Source organism: Xenopus tropicalis, chromosome 4 (assembly GCF_000004195.4).
Source record: "Xenopus tropicalis strain Nigerian chromosome 4, UCB_Xtro_10.0, whole genome shotgun sequence".
NCBI lineage: Eukaryota > Metazoa > Chordata > Amphibia > Anura > Pipidae > Xenopus > Xenopus tropicalis.
Window position 1 is genome coordinate 119,689,583 of NC_030680.2, and position 23,140 is coordinate 119,712,722.

General features: G+C 40.5%; 1 protein-coding gene across 4 annotated transcripts; it reads right to left on the minus strand.

Moving 5' to 3' along the window:
• Positions 1-750: 750 nt before the first annotated feature.
• On the minus strand, positions 751-23,137 carry odr4 (odr-4 GPCR localization factor homolog). 4 transcript variants are annotated; one of them, XM_002933769.5, is made up of 14 exons: positions 23,034-23,137; positions 20,274-20,386; positions 19,368-19,502; positions 18,620-18,715; positions 18,087-18,193; positions 14,966-15,002; positions 13,961-14,101; positions 7,458-7,553; positions 6,314-6,382; positions 4,697-4,825; positions 4,056-4,140; positions 3,120-3,317; positions 2,176-2,265; positions 751-1,223 (listed from the first exon to the last, which is right to left on the minus strand). In XM_002933769.5, exons 2-14 carry the CDS (start codon positions 20,370-20,372, stop codon positions 1,159-1,161), a joined length of 1,347 nt encoding a protein of 448 aa, XP_002933815.3. In that variant the 5' UTR covers positions 20,373-20,386; positions 23,034-23,137; the 3' UTR covers positions 751-1,158. The 4 variants fall into 4 exon arrangements, with proteins under 4 accessions (XP_002933815.3, XP_017949138.2, XP_004913822.2 ...); XM_004913765.4 differs by lacking the exon at positions 23,034-23,137 and adding an exon at positions 22,788-22,966 and having other exon boundaries at positions 752-1,223; XM_004913766.4 differs by having other exon boundaries at positions 990-1,223; positions 2,176-2,262; positions 23,034-23,113.
• Positions 23,138-23,140: the final 3 nt, after the last annotated feature.

The window sequence follows — 23,140 nt, forward strand, 5'->3', positions numbered from 1 at the left end:
TAGTAGTATGTGCTATTGGGTAATCCTAAATAGAAAAATGCCATTTTAAGAATTAAGGGCCCCCTTCTGGGATCATAATATTCACAGTGCACACAAACAAGCCAAGGCACACATACATGCTAGGCCCCATCAGCCAATGAATGGGCAGAGTTCTGCCTTTTACTCCCACACTACTTCCTGTTACAGTTAGAGCTGCATTATTTCCTGTCAGGTGATCTCTGAGGGAGCACACAGCCCATCACTAAATGGAGGCTCAAGGGAAAGGATGTAAAAGGGCAATATATACTGATATATATATATATATATATATATATATATATATATAGAGTAGCTGTAGAGAGAGTCCGCACTCACAGGTCTTAAGAAAATATAGAGGTTTTATTCAAATCAACATCTGTTGATTTGAATAAAACCTCTATATTTTCTTAAGACCTGTGAGTGCGGACTCTCTCTACAGCTACTCCATCTATTATTTTGAGCCAAACGACCGAATTAGCCTAAATTCCCCTGATATCGCCCACCCGTAGGTGGGGATATCGGGAGAAGGATCTTTACGTCTATGGCCACCTTAACACTAAGGGCTCTGGCACACGGGGGAAATTAGTCGCCCGCGAACAGGGAGTTTTATCGCGGGCGACTAATCTCCCCCGTGTGCCAGAGCCCTTACTGTGAGCTACATACAATGCTATTTGAACAACATACTCAAGTGGTTTCACAACAAATCCAGTAATGTAACTTGAACAATTAACACCTACTTTAATGAGTTTTATTGTGTAGTACTTGTAATTGGATTATGGTGATTGGATTACATTTCATGACTTTAAATGCCTGGGAATTTCCCATCGGTTGTCTGAAGAAGTCGCCTGGACGAGTGGTGAAAAATTTTCAACATTACTCAACAAGTTCAATTGCTTTAGACTTATCACTATGATATACTGTATTCCACGAACTTGCTGAATAAAAACCTACATAGACATATACAGAGAGGGTTAATTGAAACCAACTTTTTTTTTAATTAAGAAGTCCTAAGCAGTGTAGTAAGATTTTCCAAATAAGTCCCCAGTAGTGTCCTGGTTTCTTGCACATGTAAGGAATCCATCCAACAGACTGGCTGCTGTAAATGCTGGAAACATGCAACATGTCCTGTTTGTGAATGTTTTAAATGATGTAATAAAATGATATTATGACTGCTATGGAGGCAACAACTGTTGAGATTAGCAGACCTAAAAGTATAAGGAAAGTTATGGTTAGAAACAACTGTACAGTGACCTCTTCACTGCTATTTGCATTATAGAAATAAAGATGTCAAGATTTTATTAATGGCTCTCAATTATTCATTTTTTACACTGGTAGAGAAAAAAGTCAAAATAAGTGCCATATATATACTGTATGTACATATTAAGCTGGTTTCCTTTAAACAACAGAAAACTACTTGGATAAGTAGTGTTACACCTTGGAACCTGCACCCATGGGACACACTCCCCATACACTAGTGGTAAATGTAACGTAAAGGGGCAAAAGCAGTGATTACAGAATGTGAGTGAGGGTTGGGGCAGAGGATCATGGTTTCTCACCAGACTCTCAGTGCCTAGAGGCCTCCCTGCAGTTGCCTGATCTTCTCCCCCTATAGCTATAATATGGTGGGTTGGTTTCTTATATGAGTGGTAAAATGTAAAATGCACGTCCATAAGAAAATGCCATGACATAAAGGTAGCAGGAGCGAAGTCAGGGCTGTGGGTATCTGACTCCACCAGAAGTATATGCAGATGGGGGAAATCGCAGGTCACATGCACGGTTGGTGGGGGGCCCAGATATTTTTCTTTGGGTAGCCTGGGGAGGTAACTTTATGCCACTGCATCCAAGCTAGCTCAAGGCAGGTTCCACATCTGGGTTTTGTTTCATTTATATTTTATGGCAGATACAGTATATGTTGCTTCATTTATATTCTATGACTGAAATTTATTTCTTAAACATCTCCCTGTAACACATTAAGGAAATCAGTATAACAGTCTTTATGTACTCTAAGCCACATGATAAAAACCAAAACGTACACATATCGCTAGAAATACTCAGTACTGTTTTTAGTTACTTTGTTATTATCACCATTATGCTTCAAATGTTTATTATAGAGGATAGGGGCACCTTAACAAGAGAGAACACAAAAAACACACATACCTTTATTTAGGAGAAATTTAGAAGAGGAATTTGCTTGATCTACTGGTTTGCTTTCCAAATTATATGATACAGGTTCACTTTCCCTTTCTTCTACAAAAATGGACAAGGGCAAATAATGGGATTAGTTTTTTAATGTAAATTTTACATGTACGTACTTACAATTAAAACAGGGCTGATTTTTGTTTTGCTTCATTTTGCTCGAGATGATAAGCTGCTTTTCTGAAATTGAACCGGTAATAGCTTGGTGAAAATGATTGTAACCAGATATCTATCTTAAATATGTAGTTCTGACAAAAAAGAGCTTTGTGGCAGCTGCTCAAGAAATATTGCATAATAAGAATATTCAAAAGATATATAGGTTTTTAATGCATTTTTGTTTAATATCCAGCAAGGTGTAAATGCCTTCAAATCAATCACAGGCAAGCTTTGTCAGCATCTCTTAAAGGTGCAGTATACACCCCTTTTGAACATGAGCTCAGTGAACAGGGATTGTGCAGTACATTTGTTTTGCCTATTGTTATAATTAATAAAAATCTATGGTTTCTGATACTGCTGTAACTAACATGAATATTACATCAGGCATTCAGCTAGGTCTGAAACTGGCATCCACTGCTGTTCTAGATACCAGACATTGTCGAGGCCTTAAGCTGAAGATGGACTTAACAATGGCATTAGTATTGTTTTTTGCGAAAAGCCCTGATCCTATCACATATAGGGCATAACTGCTGACACAGTACAAATGTTGTACTGCTACAATATTCAGCAATGAATGAAAGAATGAATAAACATACAAACTAGTTATCTACAACCTATAGTCCCCCCCAACTACTAAACTATATCCCGCTTTAGCTTAAGTTAGGGCACCTCTGCTAGAGAAATATAACTCCAGGATAAGTATTTGCGGTCGTCTCTTTATAGATCCCTTTTTAGTTTTTTATACATACCAGGTTGAGTGCAGCTGCATTTCTTTTCTGGAAACTCTAGCTCATTCTGTTCCACCTCTTGGTCCATTATCTCAAGAAAGTGACTCTGTAAATCAGAAGAGGTTTCATCCCCAAACAAATAATCACAGAGTTTTAAACTGGATCCATTAATTGGTACAAACACTCGCTGAGGAAGTGGGCAAACCTCATTTTCTGTGCCTGTACAAAACAAAAAAAAGAAAAAAAAGAAAATGCAGTTTCAGATAACAATGACACCCTGTACATCATTCTTTAAAGGATGTGTAAAGTCTATTTCATTGGGGATGCCAAAGGGTTATCCTCCTCCCCCCCCCCCCCCCCGTAAGCTTTTATTTGAGCCTGTTTCTGCTAGCCCTCACTAAGTTAGACTTTTTGTGTTTTCTAATAGGAATGCACATATGCAAATTAGGATTAGCTTTAGTTTTCAGCTGAATCTTTTAAAAAGAATTCAGCCAAATCCCAAAAGAGGAGATTTGGTACATCCTTTTTTTCTACATATGTTCTACTTTTTAGACTACTGATATGTGCAATTTGCAGAAAACACACAGAGATTCTGAATGGCCAGGGTTATCGGGTGGAGTTATGTATGCATGTACCAATCAAACAGATTGGCCTGAAGGATGACTTTGGTGGAAACAATATGTTAGAGCTGTATAAACTTGTGTATATCTAAAGCACTGCTGGAGAATCAGTAAAGGGTATTGACTTAAAAAAGACTGTGTTTTGCGCAAGGCTACCATTAGGAGGGTACAGGGTGTATTCCTGTTCAGCCCAGAAATGCTTGTGAGCATTTTATGACTTCATTACCAGTGATGTCTGGCAGCAAGGGGGCAGTTCGGTGTGCTTTTGGCTAAAAGTGCCATACGTGCTATCTGCTTACACAGCATACAAATACGATTAAATTTAACTCCAAGTTACCTTTCGATGGTCCATTAAGCATCATGTCTTCAAATAACATTTCACAACGGGCCTGGATTGTGTTCAGAATGTCTCTTTTAACAGCCTACAAGGATAAACAGGCTCAAATGTGATTTTCTCAGTCATACCTGTTTGCAGTTATGCTGCAGGATTATGCAACTCTGATTCTGTAGCTAAAATTAACTATAAAAGAAGAAAGTAAAAGGGCTTTAAAAGTATTAGGTAACATTTATTTATCTGGAAAACCTGGATTAATGCTGCTTTGAAGCAGATGGGCTTATGAGTTTGACAGAAACTATGCAATCTGGCTGCCACTTTACTCATTAATTAAATAAAAATGCTCCATGTAAATGAGAAACTGTAGAAAAAGGCTTATGGTTCCAAAACATTAAATGATTCCCTCTATTGACTGGACCTCTTGAATTTCCAGTAGTAAAAAAGTGTGCACTTTTGGTTATGATGATCATTATATTATATATAAATTTTTTTTGCACATTATTCCTTATTTAAGCATGTCCTGGTCAGCAGGGGACTTTCTGTAAGTCGTAAAAAATAACTGCATGGATGATGTATGTATATATAGCATTAATAACATTGTTAATAGCAAGATACTGCCACTAGTCCAGAGCAATCAAAATTACCTGCAAGGCATCCTTCACTTTTGGCCTGTTGCTGTGGATGTACCCACAACACTTTACAACCCCCTGAATAGTAAGAGAGGACTTGCAGGGCTGAACCAGCGCAGTAGACCTGGTGCTGTCAATAAGCGGCTACAAGACAAACCATAAAAGTGGATTAGCTAATAAAACATATTAAAATGCAAGCCAAACCCAAATATGTACTTACTGATGCTTCCCTGATAAATCTGATGCCGCAATTATATAATACTAATCCCAAAAACATGCTGCAGATTCTTTATAGGATTATTGGCTTTTAACTCTCTCATAGCCTTAAACATTTGAACACTCAGCATCAAGCCATTCTATCAAGGCAGATTAGATACTGTGACAGCTACACCCAGTGTAAGAACTTGATCTTGCAACTGTATAAGGCCAAAAAGTTTTACAGTTCAAGCAACACGCTAGATTATAAAATGTAAGAAGGGAAATATTAGCCAGGTTGTCTTGGCCACTTTTTAACAGGAAAATTTGTGTTTTTAGTTTTTTTAAATGTATTTATTTACCAAGCTGTAATGACTGCACTTCAGATGTAACAATTTATTTACCCCCAAAAATTGTTTAGAAATGTTAATGTAAACTTGCAATATGCATCAGGAATGAATGATTCCATGGGATGTTAGGGCTCGGTGCTCAAAGCAGTCAACATATTCTGACAAACGGAAAAAAGCTTCCAATTACAATTTTTATGTTTACAAGTCTTTCTCTGTATACAGAGTCCCATTAAATTGAACATTTATTGCAAGGGATGCTTTCCTAGCAATCTTATCTTACACTTAAAGGAACAGTAACACCAAAAAAATGAAAGAGCTTTAAAGTAATAAAAATATAATGCACTGTTGCCCTGCACTGGTAAAACTGGTGTGTTTGCTACAGTAACACTACTATAATTTATATAATAAGCTGCTGTGTAGCCCTGGGGGCAGCCATTCAAGGTGGAAAAAAGGCACAGGTTACATAGCAGATAACAGATAAGTTCTGTAGAATACAATAGTGTTTTATCTGTTATCTGCTATGTGCCTGTGCCTTTTCTCCTTAGAATGGCTGCCTCCATGGCTACATAGCAGCTTGATTATATAAATTATAGTAGACTTTCTGAAGTAAACACACAACTTTTACCAGTGCAGAGCAGCAACACATTATATTTTAGTTACTTTTATACACTTTAATTTTTTGGTGTTACTGTTCCTTTAAAGGAGACACACTGTGTAAAAAAACAAGAATCTGCCAGTATTTCAGGCTGTTTTCTTTTTTCAAAACAATACAATATAATCTCTGTACCACATGCTAAGGAGTAAGCAGCCATGCTATTCTACATTCTCCCAAAGAGACTCACACTAATGTCACCCATACGTCACTACAAATTTTCTCAGAAAAAATGGTGTCAATTGCCACAGTACCTTCCTATTTTAGTTGATGGGAATTGCATCTCAATCTGTAAGTTCAGGCAATAATTGTGCCACTTGCTGAATTTCCTGATAACTATGCCCACAATAGTTGCACCAACTGCATAAACAAACTAGAGCTTTTTTTTCACTTCTAGTTTAACAATGCAAAATATCTATAAAGAAAACTACTTACTGCGGCAGTGAGAACATTTGCTGTGATGATCTGGGGGCTGTAGTGACTCGAGGATCTAGAAGACTTTTTCTAAAAAAAATGAAAAAGGAAATGATTACTGTGATTTATTTATATTTAACAAAGACAAAATTCCATAAACATGTACTCAATAAATTTTTGAATAACTTGATTCCCAATATGCACAGGATTGCCTAGTATGTGCCATGCAGAGATAGTTGTGCTCCTGCAAACAAAGCACACACAGCCTTTTGTTTGTGTAATGTAAGACCCCTTAATAGTAAGTTGACCCCAGAAAACCATTCTGACTAACTCAAAATGGCCAAATATCTCAGTCTGTCTTAAACTACCACACGGAAATGCTTTGATAAAATTAGGAGAGGTTGAGATATAAAACTAGAACCAAATAAACACAGCAAATATCTAATATGCGTAAATACTATAAAAATACATATGGGTAAATGTAATAAACCTTCTTAGGCTTGCTGTTTTACTAGAAAATTAAGCCTTTGTACTAACTCATTAAGTTTTTAAAACCTTTATTTTTATTTTTTAATATTATTAGGAAATGACTATTTTGTGTCAATATTTGCAGATTTTGTAATTTGCAAAGGTACGTGTAGCAGTAATGGCATCCTTAGGAATGAGTTTTCTTCCACTTTTAATGTACAGGTATGGGATCCCTTATCCAGAAACCCGTTAGCCAGAAAGTTCAGAATTAAGGAAAGGCCATCTCCCATAGACTCCATTATAAGCAAATAATTCAAATTTTTTAAAATGATTTCCTTTTTCTCTGTAAACATAAAACAGTACTTGTACTTGATCCCAACTAAGATACAATTAATCCTTATTGGAGGCTAAAAAAACAATCCTGTTGGGTTTATTCAATGTTTAAATGATTTTAGCAGACAAATTATGGAGATCCAAATTACGGAAAGATCCCTTATCCGGGAAACCCCTGGTCCCGAGCATCCTGGATAACAGATCCCATACCTGTACTGCAAGAACTGAACCCCTTATAAGGGTGTCTATACTGATGCTGAGCTACCCATTCTTTACAATATGTGCCTTACAGGAGGAATGTTTCTACTAATACTTTAGGAAACAGAGGTTACACAAAAGTTTTACAGTTTGGATAACTGCTTACCTGTTCTTCAAACAGATCGGCACTTTTATCTTTGACTTGTCCGTTAAAAAGGACCAAGGAATCTTCTATTTCTTTTGCCCATTTAACAAGCCCAAGCTGCAAAACACCAATGCAGTAACTCAAACACAATTGGCCCAGAAGGAAGTTGTTCCTGGGCAACAAACAGTAGACTAAAAAACAAACACAAGGGACCCAAATGAGTCCAAGATGAAAATTAAAGGGCATGTAAAGTCAAATATCATAATCCTTGTGTGTGTTATTTAGACCAAATGAAATAAATTTGAAATATAAACCCATTAAAATTACATACACAAACTATATACCTATACTAATTAGATTTAGATATTAAAAGACATGTAAAGCCTACATTTACCTACAATGTATATCAGTTGGGAACATCTCCCCCACCCAAATGGCATCATTTGTACTGCATATATCCCCTCTGTTTGCCAGCACCATCACATTTTCCTAAAGCAGCTTTCACCCGGTGGCCATTTTTCCCCTGATACTGTCAGCGGGGGCCTCCGGCACCCACGGGAGAGGTGAAGTCAGGATCAAGGAGGAAGGCCGCTTCCAGCGAGTCCGAGCGAAGTACAGATGCAGGATAATCCAATAGAGAGGTCAGGTTCAGGCAAAGGTCACTAAAGGCAGGCAGCAAGGTTCAAGGTCAGGAACAGGCAAATAAACAGCAACAGGAAGCAGATAAGAATATTAGAGACCCAGGAACACAATAGGTATGTTGAGCTATACTCGGGCATTGAACCTGGGTCTCTGGCGTCCTTTTAAGTTTGAATTTGGCGCCATAGCGCGTGACGTCATCGCCGCCATCTTGGATTCGCCGCGCCGGGAGGAAGGACGCCGCCGCACAGGAGCAGGTAGGGAGCGTCGCCGATCCATGACAGTACCCCCCCCCACGGGGGGCCACTGGACCACTAGGCCGAGGCTTCTGAGGAAATTGATCATGGAATGCCTTCACAAGACGAGGAGCATGTACATCAGAGTCTTTCTCCCAGGAGCATTCCTCAGGGCCGAATCCCTTCCATTGGACGAGGTATTGGAGTGATCCCCTGGAGAGCCTAGAATCTAGAATCTTCTTAACTTCGTACTCTTGCTGACCATCCACGAGGACGGCAGAAGGAGGGGACTGAGCAGAGGAGAAGTGATTGAGCACCACTGGTTTCAACAGGGAGACGTGGAACACGTTAGGAATCCGCATCTCTGGGGGAAGTTGTAGCCGGACTGCTACGGGATTGATCACCTCAGAGATGGAGAAGGGACCCAGGAACTTGGGACCCAGTTTCGGAGATGGTACCTTCAAGCGGATGTTCCTGGAAGAAAGCCAGACTTTTTCACCAACCTTGTATGGAGGGGAAGGCTTTCTCCGACGATCAGCGAAGGTCTTGTGTACCAAGGAACTCTTTTCCAAATTAGACTTGGTGGCAGCCCAGATAACAGACATGTGAGCCGCCAGGTCATCTGCAGCGGGAACTTCGGAGAGAAGCAAATCTTGAGGGAAGGCCAAAGGATGTTGACCATACACCGACAAGAAAGGAGATCTTCCAGTGGAGGAGTGACTGGCATTGTTGTGAGCGAACTCTGCCCACGGGAGTAAATCCGACCAGTCGTCTTGGCAAAGGGAAACATGGTTTCGCAGAAACTGTTCAAGAGCTTGGTTTACACGCTCTGCTGCCCCATTGGTCTGAGGATGATAGGCCGAGGAGAACTGAAGAGATACTCCCAGAGACTTGCACAAGGAGCGCCAAAATCTGGAAACAAACTGGGACCCTCTATCGGAGACAATTTCCACAGGGAAACCATGTAAACGAAAGATATTCTGTATGAAGAGATGAGCCAGTTCCACAGCCGAGGGGAGTTTCCTCAAGGGTATGAAGTGTGCCATCTTGCTGAAGCGGTCTATCACTACCCAAATGACAGTGTTACCACAGGAGGGCGGCAGCTCCACAATGAAGTCCATACCCAAATGCGTCCATGGGCGAGAGGGTATTGGCAATGGATGCAGAAGACCGCAGGGTCGAGAGTGGCTGGCTTTAGTGGTGGCACATACTGTACAAGCTGCGACAAAGTCTCGGACATCCTTGCGGATGGTCGGCCACCAAACTAGGCGTCGAAGAAGCTCAAGAGTTTTTTCAGAACCCGGATGGCCAGCTTGTTTGGAGCTATGAGTCTGCTGGAGAATAGGAAGGCGTAACTCGGGAGGTACAAATGCCATTCCTATAGGAGTATCGGAAGGAGCGGCAGACTGGCTTAGCAAAATTTGTTCAGCAAATTGGGGCAATACAGAGGCAATGATCCTGAAAGGAGAAATGATAGGCTCTTGCTCTATAGGTAGACGATCTTCGGGGGAGAAACTTCGAGACAGAGCGTCTGCCTTCCGATTTTTGGTCCCAGGACGATACGTCAGGACAAAATTGAAACGGGAGAAGAACAGCGACCACCTCGCCTGACGGGGATTCTGTCTTTTGAGAGACTGAAGAAATTCTAGGTTCTTATGATCAGTATAGATCGTGACTGGATGAGATGCTCCCTCTAAGAGGTGTCGCCATTCCTCGAGGGCGAGTTTGACAGCCAGGAGTTCACGATTCCCAATGTCGTAATTCTGCTCGGCGGAGGAAAACTTCTTGGAGAAGTATGCACATGGATGGAGCTTACCATCAGCAGAATGTCTCTGGGAAAGGATAGCACCTGCTCCTACATCAGAGGTGTCGACTTCAATAAAGAAGGGTAAATGAGGCTCAGGGTGTCGAAGAACAGAGGCCGAAATGAAGGCATCCTTCAGGGACTGGAAGGCTTCAAGGGCCACAGGAGGCCAACAATTGGGTCTCCCTCCTTTGCGGATGAGGGAAAGGATAGGAGCAATGCGGGAAGAAAAGCCTTTAATGAATTGGCGATAATAGTTCGCAAATCCTATAAACCTCTGGATTGCTTTAGTACTCTGAGGAAGTGGCCACTTCTGGATAGCAGATACTTTGGCAGGATCCATTTCGAAGCCCCTAGACGAGATAATGTAGCCCAGGAAGGAGATCTTTGGTACTTCGAAAGTGCATTTCTCCAACTTGGCGAAAAGGAAATTTTCTCTAAGGCGAGAAAGGGCTTCTTTGACTTGGGAGCGATGGGTCTCCAAATCTTGAGAGAAGATGAGGATGTCATCCAGGTACACGACAACAGACTTCCCCAGGAGGTCCCGAAAAATATCCTTAACGAACTCTTGGAAGACGGCTGGAGCGTTGCAGAGGCCGAAGGGCATCACGAGGTACTCGTAATGCCCATCACGGGTATTGAAAGCCGTCTTCCACTCATCGCCCTCTCGGATCCTGATGAGATTATAGGCCCCGCGGAGATCCAACTTAGAGAAAATCTTGGCCCCTTTAAGTTGGTCAAAAAGTTCAGAAATAAGGGGTAATGGATATCTGTTCTTAACAGTTATTTTATTGAGACCCCGGTAGTCAATACAGGGGCGGAGTCCACCGTCCTTCTTTTCAACAAAAAAGAAGCCAGCTCCTGCTGGGGAGGTAGAAGGATGGATAAATCCACGCTGGAGATTCTCAGAGATATACTCCTTCATGGCAGCCGTCTCTGCAGGGGATAAAGGATAGGTCCGCCCACGGGGTGGCATGGTTCCAGGAAGGAGATCAATAGGGCAGTCATACCGCCGATGCGGGGGAAGAAACTCTGCTGACTTTTTACAAAAAACATCAGAGAAGTCCCTGTAGACGGAGGGGAGAGCTGAAAAACTCGTAGAGGAGACCGTAACCCGCTGGAGTGGCTGAGGAATTAAACAATGTCTTTGGCAGTACTGACTCCAACGGGAGATTTGACCCGATGACCAGTCAATGGAGGGGTTATGGAGTCGTAGCCATGGCAACCCCAGCACAACAGGAGACGAAGGACATGGGATGATCAGGAATGACATCTTTTCCAGATGTAGTGCTCCAATCTGGACAGATAGTTCACCGGTGGTGAAAGTGATGGTGTCCGTGGAGAGAGGTCTGTCATCGATGGCGAAGACCCGAATAGGAGGAGTCACTGGAAAGAGGGAAATGCCAACCTTTTTTGCGAATGCCAAGTCCATAAAGTTTCCTGCAGCTCCGGAATCAAGGAAGGCTGAGACTGGAATTGCCTGGGAGGACAACCGGATCTGCACAGGAACATGAAATTGGTGAGATTGTTCCACTGACTTAGGAACAATACTACCAGCAAAAGAAACAACAGTCTTACTTGAAGCAGGAGTATTCCCCAGCTTGACAGGGCAGGAAACCGCTAAGTGGGATTGTCCGCCGCAGTACAGACATAGGCCGGAAAGGCGTCTCCGAAGCTTCTCTTGTGCGGATAGTCGAGCCTTCCCAAGTTGCATGGGTTCCTCCGAAGAGGAAGTGGTAAACTGCGGAGAAGGCGGGGGTATCATAGGGTTCTGGAAGCGCGGAGCCAGGACTGGATGAGACTTTTTACTCCGCTCTTTATCAGCCTGATGTTCTTTAAGGCGAGTGTCCACCTTAATAGCAAGAGCAATCAAATCTTCAAGGGAGTCAGGTAGATCTCTGGATACCAGGTCATCCTTCAGACGGGACGATAGGCCTTGGTAGAAGACTGCCTTATACGCCTCTTCATTCCAGGAAGTTTCCGCCATGAGGGTTCTAAAGTCTATGGCATACTCACTGGCACCGAGACTGCCCTGTCGGATTTGCAGCAGGCGTGAAGAGGCAGTAGCGACCCGACCAGGGGCATCAAAGATGGTTCTGAACATCTGTAGAAATTCCTTCACATCAAATGTCAGGGGTGACTGGCTCTCCCAGAGAGAAGTTGCCCATTCCAGTGGTTTGCCCTCCAGACGAGACATAACGTAGCCCACCTTTGCTCGCTCACAGGAGAATTGGGAAGGTTGGAACTCAAACTGAATCTGGCATTGAGTCACGAATCCCCTGCAGGCCTGCGGATTGCCACTGTAGCGCGGAGGAGGAGGTTTTCGTGGCTCACGAGCTGACGACATTGCTGGCAGAGGAACCACCACAGCAGGAGGAATTTCCGCGACAGCGGGAGTAGCGGGCAAACGGGACAAAATGGAATCAAGTACTTGCCCAATTCTGACTTGCTGGGATTCATATGCCTCCATACGGGACGCCAGCCCGCGAAGGGCTCTTCCGACGTCCGGTACCGCTTCCTCGGGATCCATGGCCCGAGTATAATGTCAGCGGGGGCCTCCGGCACCCACGGGAGAGGTGAAGTCAGGATCAAGGAGGAAGGCCGCTTCCAGCGAGTCCGAGCGAAGTACAGATGCAGGATAATCCAATAGAGAGGTCAGGTTCAGGCAAAGGTCACTAAAGGCAGGCAGCAAGGTTCAAGGTCAGGAACAGGCAAATAAACAGCAACAGGAAGCAGATAAGAATATTAGAGACCCAGGAACACAATAGGTATGTTAAGCTATACTCGGGCATTGAACCTGGGTCTCTGGCGTCCTTTTAAGTTTGAATTTGGCGCCATAGCGCGTGACGTCATCGCGCCGGCGTCCCTGCGCCCACGTGGAGCCCTGGGCGCCGCCATCTTGGATTCGCCGCGCCGGGAGGAAGGACGCCACCGCACAGGAGCAGGTAGGGAGCGTCGCCGATCCATGACAGATACATAATCAGTTACATTTAAATCTGCAAACATCCTACACACACACAGACCCTTATTCAGCATACATTTCATCAAGAATACAGGCTCACACAGACACAACTGTCTCTGATAAACGTTCTGCTTTGTTTGAGCACTGTAATGGTAAAGCTGAGCTCAGGAGAAAAAAATTGAAGCAGACAGCTAGAGCTGAGTTTCTATGGGAACCAGCAATGCCATCTCTTTACTGGCTGCTAGACTGGGGGCGTGTTTATTAATCTGAACTTAGAACAACTGAGCATGCCCAGGAGCCAACAGCCAAAGCACATTCTCGAGGGAGGGGGCCGAGTGGGTTAGAGGAGGAGAAGGAAATCTAAGTGATAAAGGGGATGCTGCAGCCTTACTATTAACCTCTGGACAACCAGTGTGGCAGGTATTGAAAGATTTCAAAGAGGTTGTTCACCGATTAAATTTTTGTGTGTGGGGTTTACATGTCCTTTAAGATCCCAATAGCCTTGGATATTATCCAGAAACCATTCAAGTCACTCTTTAAGGCTTGGTGCCTGAAGATTCCACATTCCTCCAGATGAGTCCATTCCATGGCCAGCAGCAATGGTGCAATTACCTCATGTACGTAACATGAATTGCCAAGAAGAAGAAAAAAGCCAAAACTTAAGAGTGAAATAGGAAGCAGCATGAGAGGTTTTGGTGGAAATATACATACTTTAGCACATCAAATGGGAAAAATAACCCCTTTTTTGTAGCTGCTACTTGTGCAGCTCGGATAGTTGCTCATATAAATTGCTCGTAATAAAACAAATTCTAGGTGATAAATGTAACTCTTAATACCTTTCACATTTGTCTGAAATAAATCCAGGCACTACATGGATACTTACTCGAATAGATTTTTGCCTTTCTTGATAGGTTAAAGAGGAAGAGGTAAGTGGGATGGTAACATCTACACGAACACTGCAGTCTATGGTCAACCATGATAAACCAGAGCTTTGGTATTTCCAGTCTGCTGGTTTTGGGGTGCTCTTGGGAGGAACACAAAAACAATTGCATCCATTGTCAATAATAAATATTGAAGTTTGTGTCCTGTACTGCATACATGGGAATCAATTCTTGTATCAGACAGCTAAAAGTAATGGCATGTACACACAAACTAAACTGCTCCTGTTTCAGTTGAACAGACTGTCATTGCTTAAGTCTGTCAGACTTAAATTGCACCCAAGGACTTTTGTTTAGGCATTTTGATTAAAAAAGTCAGGAAAAAAATGCTGTGGCATTCTGCAGTCTATAGCACAAACTGAACATTTATATAGCATGGGAGCACTGATATGATGATCACTTCTGTATGAATAAACAGCATCTCACTTAGGGGTATATTTATACTGTGTAAAAAGCAGTGCACAGCATTACCAGTGATTTTGCCCAGGGCAACCAATAAGTAATTATATTTCAACAGTTAGAAAACCAAAGCAAAGCATCTGACTGGCTGCTATGAGCAACATAGCCCGTAATGTTTTACTCCGTTTTTTACGCAGCATGATAAATATAACCCTTAGAGTTCTGAAGTTGTCTCTGAGACACATGTGAACGGAAATTACTGTGGTTATGACAAGATATGCCCAAGCTGGGGGCTTGGGAAGATGCATGCAGAAAGAAGATTTGCCTCTACTTCTCTAGTAACAGTGGCAACATTCCTGAGGACTTTAATATATATACAGATTTTATTGTAGAGGCTTAATTCCCTGTTGTGGGCATGACATGTAACAATGATAAGTAACACAACATACAGATGGTGTGTTTATTTCTTATACCAAAAATAACATGAGCACATTGATTCCAGCACATTCAAACAGCTTTGGAGTGGAAAGAAAACATATTTTCCTGCTTACCTTGGGATCATTAATATCATAGGTCCGGCAGGTAATTCTAAAAGGTAAAAAAGAAGATGCTTGTGACATAGCAGCTACGTTTATTCTGCAAGTAATTGCAGCATGGGAAGCACTGAAATAATACCCATTATCACAAAACTATTATTTCAAAACTATGGAGACAAATTAAACAGGGAGGCTCAGGTAAAGCTGTAAAAACAAATGAAAGAAAGACATTTAACATTTGTATTTTTTTTTTTTGTTTTCACAAAACTAATTTTTTAGTGCTAAAACTGTGGATTATACTAATTACTCAAAAACACGAAAAATTTGTAATTCACTAAGTGTAAAAACCACAAAAAACACATTTGCCATCTGAAAGCTGTTGAAGTCATGTAGGAGTCAATAGGAGCTGTATTAGGCAAATTGAAACAATGTTTATTTAATTCATGGTTTTAGAGGTTTTTGTATTTTTTTCCTTTGTAAGTGCATGGGAATTCTTACAAAAACAAGGTTTTTTAGGTTTTCTGTTCTTATTAGGATACTTTTCGTAGCTTTTTCCATTTGTGCTTTTTGTAATAGGTTGTCTTAATATATTACTTGGCAGTCATAGTTTTAGAGACGCTCATTTATCAACACTGGGCAAATTTGGCCTTAAGAAGTAACCCATAGTAACCAATCAGTGTTTGTTTTTTTTCCAGCCAGCTGCAGGTAGAACAATGAACGCAACAATTTGATTGGCTTCCATGGGTTACTGCCCATAGATAAGTGTTGATAAATAACCCCACATGAGTTTTTTTCGTGGTTTCAAAAACCCTTTGAAAATCCTTTGATGTCAATGACTGTCTGAAGTCTGGAACCCATGGGTGCCTCCCTGGTGATGCTTTTCCAAGCTTTGACTACAGCTCTTTTTAGTTGCTGCATGTTCGTTGGTCTTTCTGCCTTCAGCTTTGTCTTCAGCAAGTAATATGTATGTTCATTTGGGTTGAGGTCTGGTGACTTTCTCGTGACCATTGAAGAATATTCCACTACTTTGCCTTCAAAAGCTCTTTTGCAGTAAGGCCACTATCTATTGGGCCTATGGACAATGAAAAACGTGGGGCACATGTTTATCACAGTGCACAAAACGTTTTAGTCTATTCTGTCTTTACCAACACTCAAAATACCCGTTATGAGTGCTTCCTAGCCCAGACATTCTTACATATCAGTAAGATCACTGTAAAAAACCAATAATGAGCATTGCGCTAGCCTAAGTCATGCCATTGCTTTCACTGAAGAAACTACATAATGAAAAATGCAATAACGGGGCAGTTGCCCTTCAGGGTAACTTTTAGTATGTTATAGAATGGCCCATTCTTAGCAACTTTTCAATTAGTCTTTATTTCTTATTTTTTATAATTTTTGAATGGTTTGTCTTCCTCTTCAGACTCTTTCCAGCTTTCAAATGGGGGTCACTGACCCCCGAAAACTATTGCCCTGTGAGGCTGCAATTTTATTGATATTGTTACTTTTTATTACTTATCCTTTTATTTAGGCCCTCCTCTATTCATATCCCTGTCTCTCTATCAAACCATTGCCTGCCCAATAGGTTAAATTGGACCGTAGCAACCAGACAGCTGCTGAAATTCCAAACTGGATCGCTGCACAACAAAAAGCTAAATAATTCAAAAACTGCAAATAATAAAAAAATGAAAACCAATTGCAATTGCACAATGCTCTGCATTATACTAAAAGGTAATGTAAAGGTGACCTGCCCCTTTAACCACAGACCCATTAAATAAATAATGAGCCTTTGTTTAATCAGTGCATTAAATAAATAATGAGCATTGTATTAATCACCCAACCATCAATTAAGATTGCTGCGGAAATCAGATTAAGAGCACTTCATAAACTTTAGACAAGCCAATAACATTCTTTCAAAAGATGCATAATGAACACCATTAAAATATTGAATGGGGCCTCTACCACCAGTGACCACAGTCACACAGTGCCGGAACTATGCCTCACATCCTCTTCTGATCACCCTCTCTTTTCCAGAGAGAGTTTGCTCTCAGCCTATCCTATTTTTTTAATGTTCTGTACTTTTTCTCTCTCCATTTTCCCCAATCTTTTCTTTAACCATTACCAGCATATCAAAGGAACAGTAACACCAAAAAAATGTATCAAAGTAATTAAAAAAAACAAACCAGTGCAGGGCAACAGTGCATTATATCTTAATAACTTTAAAACACTGTTTGGTATTACTGTTCTGTTTTGCTAGTATTGTGTTCATTTCCTGCTTGTCCCTGTGCAGCACGAAGCATGTTGGGCAGGCAGAGGGATCTTACCTGGTGTGCCAGTCTAACCTTGAGCTCCATTCTATGAGCTTTGCAGTAGTTGAGCAGAGAATATAGACCTATACAATTCTAAATTCATCTTGCTGCTTGTCAGAAGCCATATCATCAATAAAGTAATGGCCTAGTTCCATTGGAAGAAAAAAGCATATGGCACTCAGGACTACAAACAAGGGTAATACCCTTTTAAAAGTTTATTGCGGAGGTGCAACGTTTCGGGGCAATGTGACCCCTTTATCAAGCTTGATAAAGGGGTCACATTGCCCCGAAACGTTGCACCTCCGCAATAAACTTTTAAAAGGGTATTACCCTTGTTTGTAGTCCTGAGTGCCATATGCTTTTTTCTTGCTATAGTGTATTTGGAGGGTGCCGATCCCTCTAGCAGTGTGCACCGGACAAAATAACTTTTGAGAGAGAGGGTGTGCGGATAAGGTCTCTGTGGTCTAGTTCCATTGGAAACCATATATGTTAATGCTATGCCACCACCATGCCTCATGTATGCTTTGTATCATGAGTTGTTTTTTCCTGGAAATCTGCACTTCCGTCTTGCATTCATTATATTCTTATAACTATATAACTCCAATACTTTTTGTTAAAAAGCTAAAAAAATTACTTGAAATATTTAAGGGCTTAACTGCATGTCAACCTGGAAATAGATGGCCAATTCTATTTAGAAGGACCATTTCATTTCATTTTTATATCATTTACAAGTGATCCATTAACATTGTGTGCTGATTATATTTTAAGCCTTTTCACACAGGACAGAAGCAAACATGTAATGCATGAACAATCAATATAAGGGTACATACTTTTTTGTTGCTGAACAGATGTGAAGAGTTACTCTCTCAGAAACATCATCGTCATCAAAATTCCATAATCTGTTCTTCATTGATGACTTTTCAACTGTAAACACAAGCTAACAACACATTTTATAGATTTAGCAGGCTTTTGTCAGAAATGTTATATTTACAGACTTTCTTCTACAGCTCAAACAAAATAAGCCCACATATATATCACACATACTGCTTTGTATGGCACAACTCCCCAGACAAAAAACTCCCTAACTCATCATGACCTGTGTTTTTTGAACAGGAGGATTTCTGGTAGCATAGCCTCCCAATCATCCAAGCTGTCTCACTAAAGACTGGGTTGTGTCGCACTTGAATAGGGTAATGAAGCCAGCAACCTGTACTTCTGTACTGTTGAAAATCCTAAATTCTCTCTTTTCGAGGAAAAAGGTAATTCCCAAAGAAAATCAGGTTCAGGAGATGACATACAAATAATACTTAAAATGGTGTTTGCAGACATAGGGGCTAAAAAACCCTTCCTTTGTTTCACTTACCTTTCGCAATACATTTTGAGAATCTTTTGAAAGGTCTGGAGATGTCATGAGGAAAACACCAAGCACCATTAGGCCACCAGGAAGCATGTGCCCCAACTGCAAAGTACAATGTAAAACTTGTAACTGGAAAATTTACTGTATCCTATAATACAGGTTAAAATCCAGGAATTTGTGTGGTAATGCTGATTTCTAAGATTACTATTAGCATGCAACAGCTTTTGGTTTAAAGGAACAGTTCAGTGTAAAAATGGGTAAAATGGATAGTCTGAACGAAATAAGAAATATTTGTAATATAGTTAGTTAGGCAAAAATGTAATCTGTAAAGGCTGGAGTGGGCAGATATCTAACATAATGGCATGAACTCTACTTCCTGCTTTCAGCTCCCTTAGCCCTTAGTTAGTCCGTGTCTTTAGGGGGGGGCAAATGGGACATAACTGTTCAGTTTGTGAGCACGCAGGTCAGATTCAGATGCAAAGTAACTGAGCAGTTATGTCCCATGTGCCCCCCCCAAAGACACGGACTAACTAAGGGCTAAGGGAGCTGAAAGCAGGAAGTAGAGTTCTGGCTATTACGTTAGGCATCCGTTCACTCCAGCCTTTATAGATTACACTTTTAGCTAACTAATTATACTGAAAACATTTTTATTTTGCGCAGTCTATCTATTTTACCCAGTTTAATTTTTACACTGAACACTTTAAAGGCAAATCATAAGTTACTAAAAGGTATTTTCAGAATACTTGTACTTTACCTGACTAGCGTGCATAGACACCCATTCATCATCAATTCCCTCCAGCTTGGAGAAACCAGACTTCGTTTCTTCACTTTGGTCCTCTTTTTGTGGTGTCTGAGCTGCCAGAACAGCATAATCTCTTTGTGATGAATACTGCAATACAAAAAAGAAGGCCATGTGCTAAATCTATTTCTACATAGGGTAGCAAACCACTTTAAAATATGCAGCTATAATTTATTTTTTATTTTTATTAAAATAAAAAGAGTTGCATTATTTTTGCAATCCTTTACCCCACAGTTCAAGAAGAATGAGCACTGATCCTCTTGCTTTCAGGGGGATGGGATGACTGTGCCTATTTTGCATTGTGAAAAAAAACTTTCAAATGAAAAGTTTTACATAGTTTTATAGAATTCTGCAATGAATAAGTAATAATGGCATATACCAACGTTACAAAGTACATGAAAACTCACATTTGTAAGAAAAAAAAAACAAATTAATGTAGTTTCCTGAGCATGGTTTTTTATACATTAAAAACATTAATTCGCTTGAAAACCACTATTATTTACTAAAATTTGAGTGTAAAAATTGTTTTTGTGTATCAGGTTTTGGCACAAAACAATATTAGTTCTGTTAAGGAAACTATACCCCCTAACAATCTAGGGCTCTATAAAAATATATTACATAAAACAGCACATGGCAATATTCTTTAATAGCCACTTGATGTGTATAAACTATAAAATAAACTTATGATAAGTTTGGCTAAGTCTCCTCTCAGGGGGTATAGTTTTCCTTTAAGGTGCTGCATAACTTTTAAAATTAGTATGCAGTGGCCTGTATTTGAAACCCAAACTATTTTTCTAACTAAAGATGTACTACAGCTTCTAAATATGTAGCATCTAAGGATAACTGTATGTGTGGCATTACCTGACCAATGAGTAGCCCTGTTACATAGGCCTTCTGTTGCTGGATAAGCTTTGAGAAATACTTCTCAACTCCATCATCCACATAATAACTTCTCCCCATTATAAAATGGGAACCTAAAATGAAAAAATAAAATGTATTAAGGAGAGTCCAAACTTGCCTAAACGCATACAGCAGAGAAATATTGCTGGCTTATTTACACAAGCTTTAGCAGTTCATACAATAAGGCATATTACATATGAGAGTATAAAATGGGGGACGGTTCTACTGTAATTAGACATGTAAAGGCTAATTTACAAACATAGGTGCTGCACTGCAGAAATGTGGTTGCACATAGCAACCATTCAGGTCTTTCCTTTACTTTTCTAACTTGTAGACTGTTCAAAGCTTGGCTAATTAATCAGCCCCAAAAGCTCATTCACTAACAGTAGGCATATTTGCACCAGGGCAGTAGCTCATACCAACCAGTCAGTGATTAGCGTTAGCCAACCGCTGGAAGATAATGAAAGCAAATAAAAAATTTAATTGGTTGCTATGGATTACTGCCAAGTGCAAATTTGATCAGTGTTGGTAAATAAGCCCTGGCTATATCTATAAGAAAAATTATATTACAGGTATTTGACCTGTTATCCAGAATGCTTGGGACCTGGGGTTTTCTGGATAAGGGATCCGTAATTTGTATTTACATAATTAAGTCTGCTAAAAATCATTCAAATATTGAATAAACCAAATAGACTTGTTTTGCCTCTTATAAGGATTAATTGTATCTTAGTTGGGATCAAGTATAAGGTACTGTTTTATTATTACAGAGACAAAGGAAATCATTTTAAAAAATTACAATTATTTGCTTATAATGGAGTCTATGGGAGATGGCCTTTCCGTAATTTGGAACTGGATAATAAGTTTGGACTGGCCCACTGGGATCCTCTACAGCCACCTTAGGCCCGTGTTTTACTGGGCCTCATCACCCGACTGGCTGCCTTGCATTCCACAGTGGAACATATACCATCTTAAATTTTTTGCCAGTTATTAAACAAAGGTAGAGAAAGACAAGCAGCAGCATGGGAGTGCTGGGAGAGAAAGCAAGTTTGCAGTATTCTGTTTGTCTAGGATTAATGTGCTCATAGTCTTGCTCTATGTCTTAATCTTCATGGTGCATGTGGAAGTTTATATGCTCATTAAATTCTATGCAGGATGTTGCCTTTTTGCAATGATATTTGACTAAATTGGAGAAGTGGGGAGCAAATTGGCAAATGAGATTAAATGCTGGTAATTGCAATGTTACGCACTTTGGAATAAAATCAGTGATAGTTATGTATTGAATGGTAGTGGGCTGGGCACCTCCTTCAATGGATGTGGGGATTTTTGTAGATAGAAATCCCTGTAACTCTAGGCAATGCCAGTAAGTGGTTACTAAAGCAAATAAAGGGCATTAATTGGAGGAATGTAAACTATACATTTTGCCTCTTTATAGACTCTGGCAAGATCTCACAGTGCAGTGCATTTTTTGACCCCAATCTCCAAGAAAGATATTAAAGGGGACTTATCACCCACAAAAAAATGTATAGTAAAAGTTTTGCAAATTAAACATGAAACCCACATTCTATTTTTGATAAAAATATCTGTTATAAATGTATTTAAAAATCTGAGGTGTCAATCATATATGCCACATTAAGACAGGGCAATCAATGACTTTCAATTTTCATTCAGCACTTCCTCAGTGTCACTACCCTTCACACATCCCCCCTCCTTCCTTGCTGTCTTTCATTTTGTAGCCAGTGCATGGGCATGTCCATTAGGTCCCCCCATTCTGGCACATACACACGATTCTGGGGATGATTATTTCCCTTATAACAGTGTCCAAAAAATGGTGCTTGCTTGCTGTGACTGTGAAGTCCAAGACTGAAGGAAGCAAAATTAAAATAATTTATATAATGTAAGTATATTTTGCTCAACTAGTATGATAGAATATAATTTGGCATTATTTCTTAGGGTGACAGGTCTCCTTAAATATCCTGGAAAGAGTGCTGAGACGTGTAACCTAACATAAAAGGGATGGAAGAATTAAAATATGACTGTGAAAGCTGGAGTTGAATTCTCTGGAAAAAATGTGAATTAAAAGGGGGAATGATTACTCTTCACAAGTGCATTCTGGGGCATTATAGACAGATAATAGGGGATCTTTTCTCCCATAAAAATGCTACCTGTTTAGATTTGAGGAACTGAACTTTCACTGTAAGGGCAGTGAGGTTGTGGAATACCCTGCCAGGATAGGTTGTGGTGGATGCAATATCTTTATTACAGCACAAGTGGATTATAAATGAGATATTTCTGACAAACAACTTTGTGCAAGGCTAAAGGGGTAGATGCCTTGCAGCACTGCTTGAAGACTGTAGGTAAAAAGCCCATTTTTTTGTTTGTTTGTTGGTGCACCAGTGAGCACATCAAAATAAGGCAGTAAATATTATAGGTTAGATGTTTATATTGAGCAATAGCCAGTTTATTCTTTTTGCTCACCCCCAATTCACCAAAGCCATGTAACCAAGGGACCGTGACAGCTGCTTTATTAAGTCCAACAACTGTTCGCTACAGTAGCTCAACGCAGATAATGAAAGGTGCTACAAGCAACAGGTCTGCATTTTCTCTCCAGGAATCTGGAAACTGCTGTTATGAATCCAGATTTTCACCCCCGATTGCTATAACAAACCAAATGCTATCTGTTTAGCCTCACTTCTGTACAAATAGCAGCTAAGCGTCCCTTACCTCTCTCTCCCAGCCACACTGCTGACTGGGCTGTAGAAATTGCCCCCCAATCAAAAGTCGCCTTTCCCTCTGACTCACAATCATACGCACCCTCTTCCCAGTAGCCA